This window comes from Cibotium barometz, chromosome 46 (genome assembly GCF_041138505.1).
Source record: "Cibotium barometz isolate CiBa-2024 chromosome 46, ASM4113850v1, whole genome shotgun sequence".
In the NCBI taxonomy this organism is placed as follows: domain Eukaryota; kingdom Viridiplantae; phylum Streptophyta; class Polypodiopsida; order Cyatheales; family Cibotiaceae; genus Cibotium; species Cibotium barometz.
The window spans coordinates 7,825,173-7,846,051 of record NC_141091.1 but is presented as its reverse complement, the minus strand read 5'-3'; the positions used below and the strand labels follow the sequence as shown (position 1 = coordinate 7,846,051).

General features: G+C 44.0%; 1 protein-coding gene and 1 long non-coding RNA gene across 2 annotated transcripts in view; both read left to right on the top strand.

Moving 5' to 3' along the window:
• The window catches only part of HDA14 (histone deacetylase 14), a 99,576-nt gene that overhangs the window by 15,460 nt on the left and 63,237 nt on the right, over positions 1–20,879 (top strand). Inside the window, 2 exon segments of the mRNA XM_086783691.1 lie at positions 13,437–13,669; positions 13,877–13,951. Coding sequence (XP_086639817.1) covers positions 13,472–13,669; positions 13,877–13,951 — 273 coding nt within the window. The 5' untranslated portion in view covers positions 13,437–13,471.
• Positions 7,777–11,879, top strand: LOC147611838 (uncharacterized). The gene is made up of 2 exons (XR_015263599.1): positions 7,777–9,653; positions 9,749–11,879. It is a non-coding gene; the product is annotated as an uncharacterized LOC147611838 (long non-coding RNA).

Below are 20,879 nucleotides of genomic sequence, written 5' to 3'. Positions count from 1 at the left end.
AGACAAAGTATAAGAAGCTGCCAATGCCCAAAAGGACTTCTGAGGAAAGACAGGCTTTGAGAGATGCTCAAAAGTGTTTTTATTGTACTGAAGAGGGGCATATGTCATTCAATTGTCCCAAAAGAACGTCCAAAAAGGATCCTGACAATAAAGGAGAGCCCAAGCCAAAGAAACCAAAGCCTTCTGCAGGCTTAGTTCCTGATCTTGTGGGGGAGCAGCTAGGTGGTGAAGCTACAGTGTTGTGCAGGGCATGGGGCAAAGTGAGAGATCAGAATGCTTTGATCTTCTTTGACACAGGTGCTAGAGCCAACTTCATATCACCAGACTTGGCTGGCCGATTGGGGATTCGCGCAGAGGAGATGGGGCCGTTACATGAGGCAAATATGGCTTGTCCAGGGTATGCAGAACCCGTTACTCCTATCATTGGGAAGCTTCGGATTCATTTGCAGGGTTATGTGGACAGCGAAGAGTTCTTCATCATGCCTTTGGATGGCTGTGATGTTTTGTTGGGGATGCCATGGTGCCACAGGGTACATGCGGTGGTGGATACTTACAATAGGAAAATTACTCTGACTCATAGAGGGAAAGAGCATGTATTGGATGTAAAACTCAAAGGGGAATCTGTTCCTATTGTATCCGCTTCGGCGATTTCATCAGTAATGAAAAAGCATCTTTCCGCGTACTTGATTTATGTAAAGGATGCACAGGATGATGAATCTAAGTCTAATTTGTCAATGTTAGCTAAGGACAGGGCTGATTTCTTAAGTGGGTTTCAGGACTGTTTTTCCGAGTCATTGCCAGGAGAATTACCTCCTGAGAGGCCAGAAGATCATGCCATAGATCTGATTCCTGGTAGTACTCCACCGAATAGACCGCCATACCGTGTTAGTGCTTCCCAACAGGAAGAGATTATGAGTCAGGTGCAGGAGCTTTTGAATAAAGGGTTGATACAGCCTAGCTCATCACCCTTTTGCTCACCTGTGCTCTTAGTGCAGAAGAAGGATGGTTCTTGGCGCATGTGTATTGATTACAGGGCGCTCAATAAGAATACCATCAAGAATCGATTCCCCATACCGAGGATCGATGACATCTTGGACCGCTTACAGGGCTCCACAGTTTTTAGTCGTATTGACTTGAAAAGCGGGTATCATCAGATACGCATTAGACCCGAGGATGTGCATAAGACAGCATTCCGAACCACGTTTGGGTTGTATGAGTTCTTGGTTATGCCCTTTGGTTTGACAAATGCGCCTGCCACATTTAACAGAATGATGGACAGGATTTTCAGGCCTCATAGAGAGTTTGTGGGCACATTCTTTGATGATATGATTGTGCATTCACGAACTGAGGAAGAGCATAGAAGGCATTTGGCCATTGTGTTTGCAGAACTCAGAAACCATAGATTGGTGGTTAAAGGCAAGAAGAGTGAGTTTTTCTTGCAGGAGATACATTTCTTGGGGCATATTGTGTCTGGTCATGGAGTCCGTATGGATCCAGCAAAGGTGGAAGCAATACTTAATTGGCCAGCTTTGAGGACCGTGCATGATGTACGCAGCTTTCTAGGATTGTGTTCCTATTACAGGCGTTACATACGGCACTTTGCTGAAATTGCTTCGCCTCTTCATGCTTTGACGAAGAAAGCAACTCCGTTTAGATGGGCTGATCGGGAAATTACAGCATTCAAAAAGCTCAAAGAAAAGCTTACTTCGGACCCAGTATTGGTGTTACCGGACCTCCGAAAGGCTTTTGTTGTCTAGTGTGATGCATGTGGAAGTAGCACTGGTGCAGTTCTCATGCAAGAGGGACATGTGATAGCCTATGAAAGTAGAGTTTTGCAAGATGTCGAGAAGCATTTACAGGTGTATGAGAAAGAGATGTTGGCTGTAATTCACGCTCTTTCTACTTGGAAACACTACTTGCTTGGGGCTGATTTCACTGTACAGACAGATCATCAAACCTTGCGTTATTTCCTCACGCAGACTAAGCTTTCAGAGAAGCATATGCGTTGGGCAAACTTTTTGTCAATGTTTCACTTCCAGATTGTGCATGTGGAAGGCAAAAAGAATGTAGTGGCAGATGCTTTGTCACGCAAGCCACAGGTCTCTGCAGTTTCACTTGCTTATCATTATGAGCTTGATGAAATGAAAGAGCAGTATGTCCATGATGAGGATTTTGAAAGGTTGTATGATCAGATGTCTGAGGGTCAGCAGCATGAGCATTATACTCTCAGAGACGGGTTTTTATTGATGCATGGCAGACTGTGTGTTACTAGGCCATTGCGACTCAAGGTTATGATTGAAAGTCATGCTCCACCGTATGCAGGTCATAGAGGTATTGACGCCACGGTCAAAGCAGTGGAGACTTTCTTTTATTGGCCAACCTTGAGAAGAGATGTTGATGCCTTTGTGAGGCAATGCATCGTATGTCAGAAGGTAAAGTTTGACCGTCAGAAGACACCAGGGTTATTACAGCCTTTACCTATTCCGGATAGACCTTGGGAGAGCATTGCCATGGATTTTCTATTTGATCTTCCACGGACACAAACGGGAAATGATGGCATCTGGACTATCATATGCAGGTTCAGTAAGCAGGCTCATTTCATTCCCGTGAGGAAGACAATTAAAGTGGATCATATGGTGAAGTTGTTCATGGCGAACATCTTCAAGTATGATGGCTTGCCTACGTCTATCATTAGTGACCGTGATCCACGGATGACGAGTTTGTTTTGGAGAGGGTTGTTTGACAACATGGGTACAACTCTCAAGTTTTCATCGTCATTTCATCCACAGACAGATGGTCAGTCAGAGGAGGCTAACTCTACAGTGTTGGATCTTCTCAAGTGTTATGTGTCAGAGCACAAGCAACAATGGGAAAAGTATCTTCCTTTGGTGGAGTTTGCATATAACAACACTGTACATAGCTCGACAGGCAAGGCGCCTTTTGAGATTGTAGAAGGAGGGAAGAAGGTACCACCCATTTTGCATACAAAGGATAAGATCTTTGAGGCTGATCAGTATGTGGAGAGCTTGGATGAAGCTTATCGGAGAGTTAAGTTGGCCCTCCAGAAAACTCAGCAGAAGCAAAAGAAAGCCACAGACCGTCACAGACGTGATTTACAGTTTGCATTGGGTGATTGGGTTCTTTTGCGCTTTGAAAAGGCTAGGCTCAAGAAGATGAAGGGTAAAGAGCACTTATTCCCTAAGTTGAGCATGCGATATTATGGGCCTTTTCAGGTTTTGGAAAAGATTGGTGAGGTAACCTATCGTTTGAAGTTACCAGATCACTGGAGGATTCACAATGCTTTTCACGTGAGTCTTCTTAGACCTTTCCGTGGGGATGTGCCTGAGGATGTATCAGATGAGGCTCAGCCGGAAGTTGAGGAACTTGATGAGGTTCTGATTCCAGAGCAGATACTAGCACATAAAGAAAGGAAGGTACGAGGTAAAGTTTCCCGTCGCTATCTTGTGAAGTTCAAGAACTATTCACCGATGGATGCGAAGTGGATGGAGGAAGGTGACTTAACAGATTCACCTCAGGTTTTGCAGCTTTATCTCGATGCCTTTGAGTTAGAGCCGACTCTTATTGTGGCTCATTCAGGTTCAGCAGAGCATGGGTCTGGAGCATTACCTGATGCTCAAGAGGGGGGTAGCACCTCCACTCCCTTGATACAGACAGGCTCAGATGACATCTAGAGGTCGCTTGGTGCAGATTTTCTCTCACCCGAAGGTACTGAGGCTGACAGTACATCTGTTTATGGGACTTCTATGATATATGTGTACTAGTCACATGGAGATTTTTGTGGATATGTATGGTTCACAGTGGTATACAACTTGGACTATTACTATGCCATTGGTTTGCAGTGAATGTTGATACATGTGTATGGCTCAGAGAGATTGGGACGCTGATCTTGCCATATTGTATATTTCACTTTGGATATTTTGATGCATCACCAGAATGCAATCGAGGACGCTTGCCATTTTTCAAGAGGGGGGTATGTCATGGCCCTGTGAAAATGGAAGAGTACAAGTGTGGGCATGGTGGTTGCAGAGTCGGAATATTTTATGATTCACATGGGGGGTGCCCGGACAGAGTTTAAGATGTGTGGACATCCCTAGGTGTGAAGGGGGGAACTAGAAACATTAAACTTTAATGTTTATTAAAGTTTGCCCCTAGGCCTTAGTGGCCCTAGGGAACTTATTAAAGTTTGGGGCCCTAGGGATTATTTTGGGGAGGAGTGTTTCTCTCTCCTCTCTCCTCTCTCTTCCCTTTTTGGGAGTCGTGGAGCAAAAGTGGAAGAGCCTTCATGCGCATGTTCACAAGCGTGGAAAAGCACAAGAGAAGGGAGGCGGCTGCTGTTTTTCTGTGTACTGCTGCTGTTTTTCTTCTGCATGAACAGTTGCACTTCCCACGTGTGCAGTCCGTACAGTGCAAGTACAGGCGGCTGCTGAATTCTGCTGCAAGCGCTGTGTTCCCTCTGCTGGATACTCTGCGCACAGGCCCTGTACAGGCTGTACCAGCAAGTACACAGCCCGTATCATACTGTACGACTGCCGTACAGTGTACGGACAGTCAGGTACAGCAAGTACAACTGCTGTAGGCGGCGGTAACAGGTGCTGGACAGGACTGTGTACTCAGATTCAGGCAGGTACAAGAGTGGACAGCGGACTGTGTGTGCAAGTACAACTCCTGGCACGTATCCCGAGGTGGTACAGACGGGTACAGTGCTGATTTTCAGATCTGTATTTTCAAGGACAGCATAAGAGTGAACATCAGGAGGAGGATACAGGCAAGTACAAGCACATGTGTGAAGCAGGGTTGTGTGCAAGTACAGATTGGTGCTGTTGCTTCCTCCAGTGCTGTTTCACGAGCTGAATTTGGTAAGCTCCGTTTCTGTTCATCTATCTCTCTTTCTACTGCTTGATGTCTGTTGCAGATATGTGTTATCTGGCCCCTTGTGAGAGGAGGGGTATGGCAGATTGACAAGGGTTGAGACAGAGTTTGGACAGCACATGTATGTTTGAGCTGAGATGATGTATCACGCGCTTGAGTTATGCCAGATGTATGCCCATGGCTGGCCTGCTTAGTGATCTTGGCTGATCAGAGGGAGGCACAGTGTGTTCTTTGGAGACACAGATCTGTGTGCATAGATCCTCTGTGCTGAGAAGGATTTGTGGGCCGTCAGATTGGATATACAGGTGTAAACTCTTGGCTGATCCTCTGTACTCAGCCATTCATATTATTTTAATTGAATAAAGAAATACCGCAAGGGGCGCCAAGCTTTGGGGCCAACAGGTGTTGCTGTGTTTTCAGATTTGGGCACTCTAGCTCCAATCTGCTTTGTTTCACATCTAGACTACAAGTGGACAGGTGATTGCTTCTACTGCACTCTGGTTTCTATCAGAGGCCGGTTTCACATTATCTTTCCCTGGCTGCGCAGCGGATTGCTGTTACTGGGGTTTGGTATTGGACTGTAACAACTGCTTGGGCTTGCCTCCGTTCATCTTCATTTCTTCATTTTGAGCAAGAGTCAAAACCCGGTCCTATGTACTGGGTTCTAAGTTGTGAACTGGGAATCGGACGTTGGGATCTAATCCACGAATGAATTGATCCATCTTGGCTTACTCAGATAACCCTAACTGTTATGCTAAAGTGATAACCTTTCCGGAAAACTGAAGCACTGGTGACTCATTCTATTTGAGTCCATAAAACTCATCTACTAGGCCGGTCATATAACCTGGGGCGGGAGAAATTTGGTCTTAAGGTCATGAACAAATGTATCCTAGCTAAAAGCTGTGACACTTGTGGTCTGGTCTGTATGAAGACTAGACCAATGCTGCCACCAAGTGACTGCCTCACCTGTAAGGTGGGAAGTCGCTATGTGGACTCTATCCTGAGGATCTGTAATCCTAGGTAATGGAAAATGAGCAGTAAATTGATGAATGAATTGATTAACTGCTAAATGATCACACTTACCATCATACTTACTAAAATTTGGTTGACTTCGAATGACGGTAGTCGATGTCGCGGGCTGCTGGTTGGTGGTACCTAAGGCTGGGGAAACTGAAGAGAGGTGTTGGTATCTAAGATGCATGGCCTCCTTTTCCCTTTGGTGCTCGAGTAACATACGTTCTCGATTGAGCTCTTGTTGGTACTGCCGAGCGGTGAGTTCAGCCTGACGCCGGTCTTATTTGATCCTGCGTTGGGCTTCCTCTATCTGCTTTTTCTTGTTGCTTTCTTGCTTCAGCTTTTGCTTTTTCTTCTCTTCGTTGAGCCTCGTCTTCTCTTCTTTGTTGTTCCATATGAAAGAAGAGGGAGATGTAGTCAGGGGTTGTTGGAGGTGGAGGAGGACGTGTTGTTGTTGCCTTCCAAGAGTTGGAGACACTCCATGAGAAGCTGGTTCTGAGCTCTGAGTAGAGCTATGGTGCCTACTGTAGTCGGAAGAGCAAGGTCTCCTTCGGGGGAGATGTCTTCCGGCTGATGGGTACTCTCCTCTGGTCGTGCCGGAATGCAATCTGACCATCCAAGGATGCCCTCACGCTAGGATACGGTGGTGTGGACAAGCTGAATTTGATACCAATGCAACATGCAGCGGAAGTATTCGTAATTGAGGATCCTGTCACACAAATTCTCACACCGTCTTCTTTTGTATCCTGAGTTTCGCGAGTTTAGCAATCCACTTTATGACTTCAAACTTTAAGATATTTGAGAGAGAGAGAGATAGAAACTGTACACTGTATGGGGTCTCGAATTACCCACTGAAGGGCCCCCTATCCCGTTAGAATAGTATTTGCTTTATTACTTTGAAGAGACTGACTGTGGACTGATGATAAGCCAACAACAAGATCTCGGAGGACCAAGAGTCGGGCTGAACTGTACATGGCTGTAGAAGCACCAATGATGACCAATCTCGAGCCTATGCACTCTTTCCAATGGATGTATGTAGGCTGCAAATCTGAGACTGAGAGAGAAGGGGCTGATTGGGACTGTTATGGGCTATGTATGACTGCTAAAAATGAGTATGAATTCTGAGTTTTAACTTCGCTAAGTGGCTGTAGCAAAACGATGCATATAAGGATGCTGAAAACGCAAGGTGATCTGCAGGGCTAAATGCCGTAGATGTTGCATTTTGCTGAATGAAGGCTGAATGCTCAAGTGTTTATGCTCCTATATGCTGATGGATGAAACGCGGATGGCTGGTAGGCTGAATTCTCCAATCGCTTATGCTCCTTGGGCTGAAGGCTCCAAGCGTTGAGGTCTTCTAGGCTGAATATGATATGAATGATGGAATGGTGAAATGCTCAACTATTTATATGGACTCTAGATGGTGGTCGGTTGGCTGAAGGACTGGCTGACTGCATCTTGTCCTGGATAAATGGATAAATAATGTAAAAATGTCAATTAAATGCTATAAATTATGGGAAAAATACTGGATAAATTCTAATAAATGCTAGATGTTATCTGAAGGCTTCTGCAATGGTTTAGATGGCCTATATGCATATGGGATGAATGCTATGCATAAATGTACATATGTCTTGATGTATTGACTGTACATGCATGAGTGCATCTCTTCAAGTGGGTTAAGGGACTTGGACTGATTGACTGACTGTCTAAGGCTGAGGAATGACCTACATAGCTTGTGCTTGACTTATCCTGGATTGAGGATTACAATGGGGTCATGGCGTACGACAAATATCATCCTAAAGGGTGCTAATACTGTACAATGTTGCATTGATGATGATGAGCCATCTTGTCACCATGCACTACAGTGCAGTGATGATTCTTTTGAGGTGATTATTGATGCCAGTAACCTAGCCATTGGAGTTGTTCTATAGCAAGATGGTAGACCAGTGGCTTATTATAGCTACAAGTTGAATGTAGCTGAAAAGAATTATTCGGTGTATGACAAAGAGCTACTGGGGGTGATGACAACACTTAAGCATTGGAAACATTTCCTTTACGGGAGAGATTTCACAGTTAAGACGGATCATCAGGTAGTTAAATGGTTGCAAACCATGCCTAGTGCTCAATGAAGTGCTAGGCAATCTAGATGGATTCAATTGTTCCAATAGTTTGGGGGAATGATTGAATACGTCCCTGGCAAGAATAACCCCATTGCCATTGCTCTAAGTCGTAAAGGCATAATTCAAACTTTGTAAGAGTCCACTGCGCTAGAAATTCAAGGAAAGGACATAGAAAGCATGAAGACACAGTATGCGGATTTGAAAGAATTCGAGACTCAATATCAGTTGGCCCTCAGTTCAAAATGATGCCACTACAGTATACAGGATGGCTGGTTGTTTTACAAGAACCGCCCATGTGTACTCAAAGAAAAGCGCTAAGTACTTCTCTATGATGCCCATGATTCTCTTGTCGGAGGTCATAGAGGTATCAACAATACACTGGAGAACTTAGAGCGGTCATTTTACTGGCCCAAAATGTGACAGGATGTCTCCTAACATGTCCAAACATGCTAGATATATCAAAAAGTGAAAGTTCCACATATGAAACAGGCATGGTTACTTTAGACTTTGCCTACTCCAGAGGGACCTTTTCATGACATTAGTATGGACTTCGTCGGCCCTCTTCCCGCATCATCTAGATCTAGAAACACACAATGCATGACTATTGTGGACAAATTCATTTAGTTCTGCATGCTCATTCCATGCAAGTAGACAGCCACAACCGAGGACATAGCTCGCTTGTTCATTCAGTTTTGCTACCCCATTGGTGGTTTCCCAGAGACAATCACATCAGATAGAGATCCGAAGTTCACGTCCCATTTTTGGAGAGAGAGCGTTGTTTGACAACTTTGGGATTAAGTTGCAGCTGTTGAGTGCATTCCATCCACAGACAGGTGGCCAAACAGAGATATATAATCAATTGGCCTTTGACGTTCTCAAATCATACTGCCATGACCAGCAGTCCAAATAGTAGCAGTATATTCCGTTGGTATCCAGTATTGGCTGGAAAGACGGGAGAGATGTCACCAAATGTGACATAATCTCCGTACCGCATGGAAACGCACCCCATGGGCCCCTTTGGGGCATTGAGCATGTGAACAAAAGCTTATGGACATGTGTATTTGTTGGGCATCCACACAAAATATGTTCACATTCATTTGATGTAGAGGACAACTTATAAAGTGGGCACCTTGTGAGTAATGTGTATCATATCTAATGGGCTGGGCAAATCAGATTTGGGGGCCCAAGATGGCAAGAAAGGGGTCATGGATGAGTTTTGGGAAACATAACAGATGGCTACTTGTATTTTAATGTGGCCAAGCTTTCTGTTTTGTGTGCCCAAAACCTTGGCAGAGGTTTAAATCATTAAAAAGGCCCGTTTTCTCTTCATCACTACACATTGGCTTGGTGAAAATGATGCTGACATTCTTTGCAAGTTAGGGCATGTGTCCTTTCTGGATGCATCCTTCAGCAGGGTGCAAGGAATTGGGGTTCATGGTAAGGCCATGTTGCATGTTGTTAAAGCACCAAAGGGCTTTGAAAAGGATTAAACTTGGATATTGTGAAAGTGATTAAAGCTGATGAAAGGCATCGATTTTCAGTTTTTGCCATTTTGAACTCCTCTGCAATGAATACCGTATATTGTACCTCCATCCACACATCTGCTCACACAGTCCGTACTTGCCCGTACAGGTCAGACTTCCCTCCATACAGCACTCTGTACTGTTGTACTACAGCTGATGTCATCGCTTGTACTTTTTGTAAAGGTTGTACCGACTGGTTTACAGTTTTGTACCTGCTGTACCGGCATGTGTACCTGATGTACCACATTTGTACCATTTTGTACTGGCTGATTATGCTGATTCTCTGCTGTACCGGCTGAACTGAACTGGTTGGAATTTTATGGTATTCTCTACCTTGGTTATTATTGATTTATTCACGGATGAATATTGGTATATATTCCATACTATGCATAATGGAGTTGATAGTTATATAGTCTTGTGGGTTGACTATCAATATAACTTGCACGTTCCTAAAAGGTGAATTTGGGCATGTTCCTGGATTCATCTAGGTATATAATTCAGCAGCGGACATGCAGATTTCACATTGTGAAGTTTTCGTTCGAGTTGCGGCCAATTGATATTGTGCTAATTCTTTCTATCTTTAGTGGTGCATTTGCCCTATCAACTACTTATTTGCTATACTAATTCTTTCTATTTGCTACTTCCCTTAGTGCCAGGTTTCATTATGGCTGAGTCTTCTCTGCATCTCCGAAGGTTTGACAGAAACTTAGTACCAAGGCCTTTGTGTGAATATATGCTCTTATGTGTGTGTGTGTGTGTGTGGAGTGCTTGTGTGAGAGCATATCTTGATACAGAGTTCTACACCCACTATTGGGCATTGATGACATTTGTTAATGCGGAAGCTCTGGGAGTCTTCTTTCAGCCCTAAACACTACTGGAAACCATATGATGCAAAACGTAGATATGGAGAGAGAGAGAGATATGCTGGAAATTCAGTAAATTACTATAGTACAAAAAGGGTACTTTGCTACAGCCCTAGGCTGTCTTCATAAAAAGGGTGATTAACACCAAAATTCTTGTCCTACTCTAGGACCCTAAGGACCCAATCCCTAGCGGATTGAATGCCCATAACATTGAGCACCTACGCCTTTTATAGGCCTTTGACCCCCTGGACTGCAGCAATCGGACAGCCGACAGGCTCCCCTTTTCCCCATATATATTGGTCGGCCACCTTAAATGCTGAGGCGTTGAAGCGCCTCCTTCAGATCCAGCCGACTCCCTCTGTGATGCAATCGTCAACACCTGTGCGCAGCCGACAGAGCCTGTGTGCAGCCGACAGAGCCTGTGTGCAGCTTTCCTTTTCTACCATGTTTTGCTCCAAGTCCAACACTTGGTCCTCTTCTGTGTCTTGTGCTCAAAAATCTAACTATATCTGGTTCATACTCTTTATCTGGCTGCCTCTTCTGGATCAGCACCTGAGAATGTCCATGGCATCTTTCATGCACATGACAACGTTAGTGGGGATGTTGTAGTATCTAGTCCATACTATGCATAATGGAGTTGATAGCTATATAGTCTTGTGGGTTGACTACCATGAGTATATAACATGCACGTTCCTAAAAGGTGAATTTGGGCATGTTCTTGGATTTCATCTACGTATATATATTGGTATATATATAGGCACATATTGGCGTATATATATTTGGGGAAGAATCAGGAGATTTGGGCATGAATTGGCAGCAAATTATGGTTGCTTTGTGTGAGGGCTTTGGTTATGTGAAATTTTGGCAAACATATGGTTGAGTTTATGGATGCCCTTGTGTGGCTATATTTACATATAGATTGTCTGGGTCACCCAAATTCAAGAAACTTCTAAAGCTTGTGCAGTGGAAATATTCCTTGGTAATAAAGAAATCAAAGGGGGCCCATTCCAGTTCCAGTGTGGTGTCCCTGCGCATATGTTTCATATTCAACATTGTGGATATTTTTGCATATTTTTGCTTTGTGAATATAATTAAGTGGCTATGGCCACAATGTTTAATATTTATTTTGTAGTGATGGTAATAAAGTCTGTTGAAGGCCCTAGTCCCTGGGATGAGTTCCTCCGCAAGGCAGTTTCAGCAGCAAACGTCTCAATGGGGTTGGCAACGGCTTTTCCTTGGCAAAAACGTGAATGGGGTTGGGACCTGCCAATGCCAAGTTTTTACAACTATGATGGGATGACCAATTTGTTATGATTGAGAAACAATTGCAGTTTGAGTAGATTTGGGAGGAAAAACCTGAGAAAGAAACCATAGAAGCCCTTCGTTTGTAAGAGGAAAACACCAAGGAAGCAAGATGCATATACGAATGGAGGAAGGTGAAGAAGATTGTCCTCAGCGATGGAAGAAAGAAAGAAAGAAGAAAGAAAGTTATATTAATGTCTGCAAAAGGCCAAAATGACCCATGAGATCAAAATGATTACATCGTGTCCATGGAATACATCATCATGGGTACTTAAATGAAATGAAAGAAAATGACAAAGCTAAAATGCTAGAGCTGAGATGGTAGAGCTGATCCATGTACAAAGAGCATAGGCTCGCATATCATCATAAGATATCCTGCATGGGGTGCTGCAACATGGCACTCAGAGTGGTGAAGCTGAGCCGGCGTGCTTCAAGACTTGAAGCAGTCTTGGTAGACTAGGCCATTTTAGAAAGCTTGCCAATAGTTTAGCTCACTTTGAGGCAATAGGCAAGGTGGCCTTTACCAGTTTTCCAACAAGAGCTCTTGAGATGAATTATTCACATGGATAAACAAGTTGAAATCTTTTTTCAAATGGACAAAAAGGCCAAGTTGTTGCACACCTCCATGTTTTTGTCAAGTGAAGCTATCACATTGTGGTTCCAACATGAGAGAGAGCACATGACACATACTAGGAAAGTGAACACTAGCATGGATAGATGTGTGGGGAGATTTCTGTAGAGGTTTCTTCCACTTCTGCTGTACATATATAAGCTGAAGAATGAGTACAAGCCCTTCTGCTTAGACAGTGGGAGGGTGAGACAGCAGAATAGTTTTCCAATCAAGTTCAACAACTACTTGGCATCCAGAGGAACTAAGCCAGCTAGAAATGTTCATTTTTGGAATGATAAACTATGAGGGTTTTGGGAAGGGAGGGGGGAGCTTTTTTGACCCTTTTTGCTGGTAAGCCTGGTCGAACCCCCACTTGGGATCAAAGGACGGCTGTTTTGGACACCCTAGGCTTTTTTAACGGCCATGCAAAACCTCCTCAAATGTGAGTTTTGGGGTCTTTGTGGCTGATTGGCTGAAAATGCAGGCTACTATGTCTTCATGGCTGATTTTCTTTCCCCAAGTGACGTGTTGGGGTTTTTTTTTGCTGATTTCTCCATCACTCAAGAATTTTTTGGTACTCCTTAGAGTAAGGCTTCATCCAACCACTTTGCATAACACAATCTGTTCTGGTTATAAAACCTCTTCTAGCTCATCCATTTCTGGTGGATCTTCATGGTATCCCTTGTCTCATACAATAATCATTATATTATCATTGAATGTGAAGGGTTTAGACTGGTTGGAGTTGTGTAGGCTGGAGTAACGATGAGAAGCTTGGATTTACTTTTCTAATAGTTTCTCTTGGGTTTCGAAGTCAAAAAGTTCCAAGTAATTGTTTGGGGGCAGTCTGCTTACAGGTAGTCAGTTGTTAATTTTATTTTATGACTTATTATTTGAGGTGGGATACACCTCACCATCAATGTTCTTGGTCCACTCTTTTTTTTTTTTTTCTTCCTCTGTTGAAGAGAGAACCTGCTAGGATTTGAGCTCAAGTTTGCTCCTGCAAGACCAAGCTTTGGACAAGTTCCTAAATTACAAAATGTGTAGGTTTATGGAATCTAGCAAACTAACTTGGGCTTTGCTGTACAATACACTGATGATATTACTTTATGTTTGCTAGGGTTTGAGGGGATATCTGATTTGCCAAACAGAAGCATGTTCCCACTTCTGTCCAAGAACCTGTTAAGGAGGCATGCATTCAAGCTGAACAAGCAAGTGAGGAGCTGCCTTTCTAGCAAAGATGTGACAGGAAAAGAGAACAATGATTTTCAGCAAAAGTTGCTCGTACCTCTTCAGCAACTTGTGGAAGCCCAAATAGTTTTCTGTGTGGCTCCAGCAATGGGCCACACTCAGGTATGTAAATCTTTTTGAAGTGAGATGGATCAATTTGGATGCAGCAAGATTTTTCTTTTATTTGATGAGTACAGCAAACTTTGTGGATAGCAGGTAGGGTCATGTGCTGCTGTAGCCTACCTTATCTTTGAAGAGCTGAACAGACTTTCATATCCTCGATATTTTACATCTTGTGGCGTTTTTACAAGCCACTGAAATTTTGGACAGGAAGCTCATCCTGAATGCAATGCACGTGTGCCAGCTGTTTTGGAGTCACTTCAGAAGGCCAAGTTAACACCTGAGGTAGTGTAACATACCTTGATCTTGTGGTTTCAAGCACACAATCGAGTTGTGGTAGATAAATCTAGTAAAATGGTAGTTGGTCTGGCTGATTGGTGGGGCAGCTGCAGCACTGCATCATTTGTGTTTAAAGGATCACCAAAGTTTTTTAAGGATTACTTCCTATTTCAATCCCAATTGTGTTATTTTTATCAAAGGTCATTGCATGGATTCACTTCCAAGACCTTTTGAATTTCATTTAGATTGAGATGTTTTCATATTGAATGAAGTTCAAATTGTCAAGACTCCCTCTCAAGCAAGCCCTAACCCTAATGTGCATCTTGTTGGAAATTGGGTGGGGGGCCAAGTCCTCGGAGGTCACTAATCCTAATTGTGTTCACGCCAATGTGTGCTTAACTAGAGGTTTCCACAAATTGTCTAGCCATCGAGACTCCAAAACCTTAAGACGATGGTGGACCTTTGGTCTCTTAGTTCAGAGGATGAACTTTTCCATGTTTTCTTGGCTCAAAGGCTCAACTTGGCTTCTCTAGTGGCTCAAAGGTTACACTTCAACCCATGGCTTTGATACCATGGCTTCTCTAGTGGCTCAGAGGTTACACTTGAACCCATGGCTTTGATACCATGTTGGAAATTGGGTGGGGGGCCAAGTCTCGGGAGGTCACCCATCCCAATTGTGTTCACGCCAATGCGCACTTAACTAGAGTTTCCACAAATCGGTCTAGCCATCCAGACCCCAAAACCTTAAGGTGATGGAGCATTTGTGGAATCTCCTAACGCTACGCTTTGGCACCACTTTTCTCAACACATCCCTTCAAATTGATTGTCCTCAAGCATTGTGCTTTATCTATCAGCATCAATCCACGGATCTTTGCCCCAAGCATCAATCTATTGGTCTTGACCCACTTGATCCTTGCCAATTGGTTAATCTACTGATGAGAGGCATGACATTTATAACCTTGTTAACAAGATTCATCGTCCTAAATGACAAGTCAGAACCAAGCTGCCGATACCTTGTCTATAGCTTCCTAAGTTTCATCTAACAATAAAGTTCATGCTACTTCCATGTCTCTAGAGTTTGACTTGAGCTTCTTTTCTTTCCTTGAATCCGATGTGTCTTGCAGGTTGTAAGCATTGGTTTTGGTTCAATTTATAAAACTCAACTGTTTCATACTAATGTGAACGGTGCAGGTTCACGCTACACTAAAATCTTGAGGACAAATAATAAATCATGCAGACAACTTATAAGTTGGGGGCTCCTTTAATAATGAAGTGTGGGCTGTCCCAAGGATTGAGGATACATAGAAATCCCCGTGTGGGTGTATGAAACTGTTTGAGGGCTTGTAGGTTGTAACATGCAGAGCGTAAGTCTTCGTATTGGAGGATCCTGTCACACATATGCTCACACTGTCTTCTGTATCGTGAGTTTCGCGAGTTTAGCAATCCACTTTAATACTTCAAGCTTTAGAGAGATATGAGAGAGAGAGAGATGAGAACTGTACACCGTATGGGGTCCTGAATTACCCACTGAAAGGCCTCCTATCCCGTTACCGAGATAGTATTTGCTTTATTATCTTTAAAGAGACTGACGGTGTGATTGACAATAAGCCAAACGCAAGACCTCTGAATACCAAGTTTTGGGCTGAACTGTGCACTGCTGTAGAAGCACCAAAGATGTCCAATCGCGAGCCTATGCACTCTTCCCAAAGGTACGAGGGAGGGATGCAAAGCTAGGTTTGAGAGAGGGGCTGTTTGGGACTGTTCTAGACTGTATATGAATGCTGTAAATGAATGAGAATGCTGCTTTTTACCTTCACCAATTGGCTGGAGCAAAACGAAGTACTGCTGCGTTTTCTTGATGTAGATGGCTGAATGCTCACGCGTTTGAGGTGCCTAGGGCTGTAGGAGACAAACGCTGAAGAGAGGGGGCTGAAACTGCAATCGCGTATGCTCTTGGGGCTGAGGATGGTAAGCGCTTGATGGATTTCTTGCTGAATATGATGAATGACTAAATGATTATGCAAAGCCTCTATTTATATGGACAAGATGTGCCAGTCGGCTGGCTACAGTGCTGGCTAACTGCACATATTCAAATAAAAATGTCTAAATGGTGTATAAAATGCTAAAAATGCTAGGAAAATTATCAAAAAAATCCTAGATAAGTCCTGGATGTTATCTAAGGTTCCTGCAATGGTCTAGATGCTGTGTATGAATGATGTGCAATATGCAGGATGCTTTCTGATGCAAACTCGAAGGTTTCTACTGACTGTATATGCATGAATGCGTCTCTTTAAGTGGGTTAAGGGACTTAGACTGACTGACTGACTGACTATGGTTGAGAATGATCTACGTAGCTCGTTTCTGACTTATCCTGGAGTGAGGATATACAATGGGGTTACGGCGTACGACAAATATCATCCTGAATGGAACTAATACTGTACAAATGTCGCACTGCTAATGATGAGCCAGCTTGTCACCATGCACTACAGTGCAGAGTGCATGTGACATTCCCTCCTGCTTAGCTTGGCGGCAGCTTCATGGCTTCCAAGTAGGCCGCCAACAACTGGGGGTACACTTGAAAGAACTCCTCGTCTAGCCATATGGCTTCGTGGGTACCTCGATCTCGGAATTTCGTATATAACTGACGTATCCGTTGACCGGAACCATGCTTCCAACGATGAAGAAGGATCTGCTCGGGCTCAATGACTTCTGCTTCGTCTACTACGTCTGGCTGCTGTTCATCTGAAACATCACACTTCTGGACCAACATATGGTTTTAGCCAAGAAACATGGAAAACATCATACATTGTCCAACTGGTAGGCAACTTTAACTTCATGGAGACATCACTTAACTTCTTAACTATTGGAAAAGGACCAAAACTACAGAATGAAAGCTTGGGACAACGTTTGCCCACTTGTTTTAATCTTTGTTTCATGATACGTAGATAGACCCAATCCCCTTTCTTGAAGTGGATATCTCGTCTAAACTTAGTTGCCTGTCTGTGAATTGAATAATGGCCAGGCTTAAAATTGAGGGCCAAACTGGGTTGAGTACCAAACTCTGCGGAATCGACATACTGATCTTCTATGCTAATTAAGTCTTTTCCAGAGATGTTGAGAATGGTAGACTCCTCTGGACTGGTTTGGATGTTGTCTTTCTACTAAGAACATCTACCACTGGGTTATACTGACTAGGGATGAACTTGATCATTTCTCCAACCTGGTGAAAGAGCTCACCATGTCTAGTGTGCTGATCACTCCATTGGGCACTTGGCATCGTCGGGAGCCACTTAAGTGCTTGGTGGTTTGTGGTGACTATTAAAATGCGTTCATAAGGAACAGGTTTCAAATGTTTGAGAACTGACTGCTGTTCTAGCTTGCCCTTGAAAGTCTTGGAAAGACAAGAGGGCAACTTGCTAGGAGATTCTGCTAATTGTGGGATACTGGGTGGGAGATCATCCTTAAAAATGTCTGAATGAGAAAGGAGATATGCCAACTGAGGGACTGAAGATGATGAGACAGCGGTTATTGATGAGATAGAAGCTGTCTGAGCATAAATCAATGCTCCTTCTGCTCCCTTGCACATAGCTTGTCGGGCCTAGAGATGAGAAATCATAGGAACGCCAAGAATGCTCCTATCCCCCCGAATCATGACAGGCTCAGGAAAACCTTTAGAGATAATAAAGATGTCTTGCCCCCAACTGGGAATAGGCTCATAATGACGAAACCACTGGATTCCTAAGATCATGTCACATCCCAAAAGAGGTGAGACAATGAAATCTCGCTGGAATGAGGCCTTTTGAACTTGAAAAGAAAACTGTTGTGCTTGTTGAGATATGTGGGTGCGGAGACCAGGTGTAAACCCGTCTACCTCCAAATGATAGCGTACTAAGGTACAACTCATGTTGGTAGCCAACTGGGGAGAGATGGCGTCCTCAGAACTGCCCATGTCAAAAAGGATTATGAACTGTTGGTTGTTGGTAGAGCCATAAGCTCGGATCAGGCTTTTCTGTGTGGTTGTTGCCTCACCCTCCTGCTTAGCATCAAGTACCACGGATGGCATGGGATGCATAGAAGGTAAGATCTGAACCGCATTGGTGGTAGCAAGCGGGTCTGGAGGAGCGGGGGATACTGCGGCAACTGTGGCAGAAGGCTCTTTGGAGGCTTGCTCCGCTTGTCTTTTTGGACAATCCTCCTTACCATGCCCAATGGTATGACATAAAAAACATTGGTTTTCTGACTGATACTGTCTTTGCTCCTCTAGAGGAAGATAGCCCACCAGTGATGCTTGCTTGAGCCTTTTCCTCAGGGGTCTTCTTAGGCTTCGATTCCTTACCCCCTGAACTAGAGCTAGGACTGGTGTCTGTCTTAGTGTCTTTAGAAGACGAATTACCCTTCCCCTGTTGGGGTTTGGTACTGGACTGGGATGACTGCTTGGGCTTGCCTCCGTTCATCTTCATTTCTTCATTTTGAGTCAAAGCCCGGTCATATGTATTGGGTTTAAAGTTACGAACTGTGAGCCGAATGTTAGGATCCAATCCACGAATGAATTGCTCCATCTTGGCCTGCGCAGATAGCCCTAACTGCTGTGCTAAAGTGATAACCTTGCCGGAAAACTGAAGCACTGGGGATCCGTTTTGTCTGAGTCCATAGAACTCATCTGCCAGACCGGCCATGGACTGGGGTTGGAGGAATCTGGTCTTCAGGTCATGGACAAAGGTATCCCAGCTGAAAGCTTAACAGCTGAAAGCTGTAACACCTGTGGTCTGGTCTGTATAGAGATTAGACCAATGTTGCCACCAAGTGACTGCCTCACCAGTGAGATGGGGAGCCGCTACGTGGACTCTATCCCGAGGATCTGTGATTCTAGCTAATGGAAAATGAGCAGTAAATTGATGAATAAACTGATTTACTACTAAATGATCACACTTACCATCATACTTACTGAAATTAGGTTGACTTCAAATGACGGTAGTTGATGCTGCGGATTGCTGGCTGGTGGCACTTGAGACTGGGGATGCTGAAGAGAGGTGCTGGTATCTACGATGAATGGCCTCCTTTTCCCTTTGGTGCTCGAGTAACATACGTTCTCGATCGAGCTCTCGTTGGTGCTCCCGAGCAGCGAGTTCAGCTTGACGCGGGTCTTCGTCGATCCTGCGTTGGGCTTTCTCATTGTCTCGTCTTTTTGCTTTTTCTTGTTGCTTTCTAGCTTCTGCTTTTGCTTTTTCTTCTCTCCTTTGGGCCTCGTCCTCTATCCTTTGTTGTTCCATCTGAAAGAAGAGGGAGTTGTAGTCGGGTGTTGCTGGAGGCGGAGGAGGACGTGCTATTGCTGCCTCCAAGAGTTGGAGACGCTCCATGAGCAGCTGGTTCTAAGCTCTAAGAAGAGCTATGGTGTTTGCGGTAGACGGAAGAGCAAGGTCTCCTTCGGGGGAGACGTCTTCCGGCTGATGAGTACTCTCCTCAGTAGACATAATACTGAAGTCGGTGGTCGTGCCGGAACGCAATCTAACCATCCAAGGATGCCCTCACGCTAGGATACGGTGTGTGTAGACAAGCTGAATCTGATACCAATGTAACATGCAGCGTAAGTCTTCATATTGGAGGATCCTGTCACACAAATGCTCACACCGTCTTCTGTATCCCGAGTTTCGCGAGTTTAGCAATCCACTTTAATACTTCAAGCTTTAGAGAGAGATGAGAGAGAGAGATGAGAACTGTACACTGTAAGGGGTCCCGAATTACCCACTGAAGGCCCACCTATCCCGTTACCGAGTAGTATTTGCTTTATTATCTTTAAAGAGACTGGCGGTGTGACTGACGATAAGCCAAACGCAAGACCTCTGAATACCAAGTGTTGGGCTGAACTGTGCACTGCTGTAGAAGCACCAAAGATATCCAATCTCGATCCGATGCTCTCTTCCCAAAGGTACGAGGGAGGGATGCAAAGCTAGGTTTAAAAGAGGGGCTGTTTAGGACTGTTCTAGAATGTATATGAATGCTGTAAATGAATGAGAATGCTGCGTTTTACCTTCACCAATTGGTTGGAGAAAAACGATGAATGAATGAATGCTGAAAGCTGCATGGATGCAGAAAATGCAAGATGGACTGAAGGCTGAATGCTGAACTGCTGTGTTTTACTGATGTAGATGGCTGAATGCTCATGCGTTTGAGGTGCCTAGGGCTGTAGGAGAAATGCTGAAGAGAGAGGCTTGAAACTGCAATCGCCTATGCTCCTGGGGCTGAGGATGGTAAGCACTTGATGGCTCTCTTGCTGAATATGATGAATGACGAAATGATTTTGCAAAGCCTATATTTATATGGACAAGATGTGCCAGTCGGCTAGCTACAGTGCTGGCCGACTGCACATGTCCAAATAAAAATGTCTAAATGATGTATAAAATGCTAAAAATGTTGGAAAAATTACTAGAAAAATCCTAGAAAAATCCTAGATGCTATCTGAGGTTCTTGCAATGGTCTAGATGCTATGTATGAATGATGTGCAATATGCAGGATGCTTTCTGATGCAAACCCTAAGGTTTCTACTGACTGTATATGCATGAATGCGTCTCTTGAAGTGGGTTAAGGGACTTAGACTGACTGACTGACTGACTATGGCTGAGAATGACCTACGTAGCTCGTGCCTGACTTATCCTGGACTGAGGATATACAATGGGGTTACGGCGTACGATGAATATCATCCTGAATGGAACTAATACTGTACAAATGTCGCACTACTAATGATGAGCCAGCTTGTCACCATGCGCTACAGTGCAGAGTGCATGTGACAAAGGTGAATCTTATGAGTTTTCAAGGTGGTAATGATTGCTTCTAGGCCCAATTTATCATTTGTAAGGTTTAATATTCAATGCTTAAAAGCCAGGTTCACATGACATGTAAATGAGGGTGGACAAGCTATAAATAGAGCAGACAATGA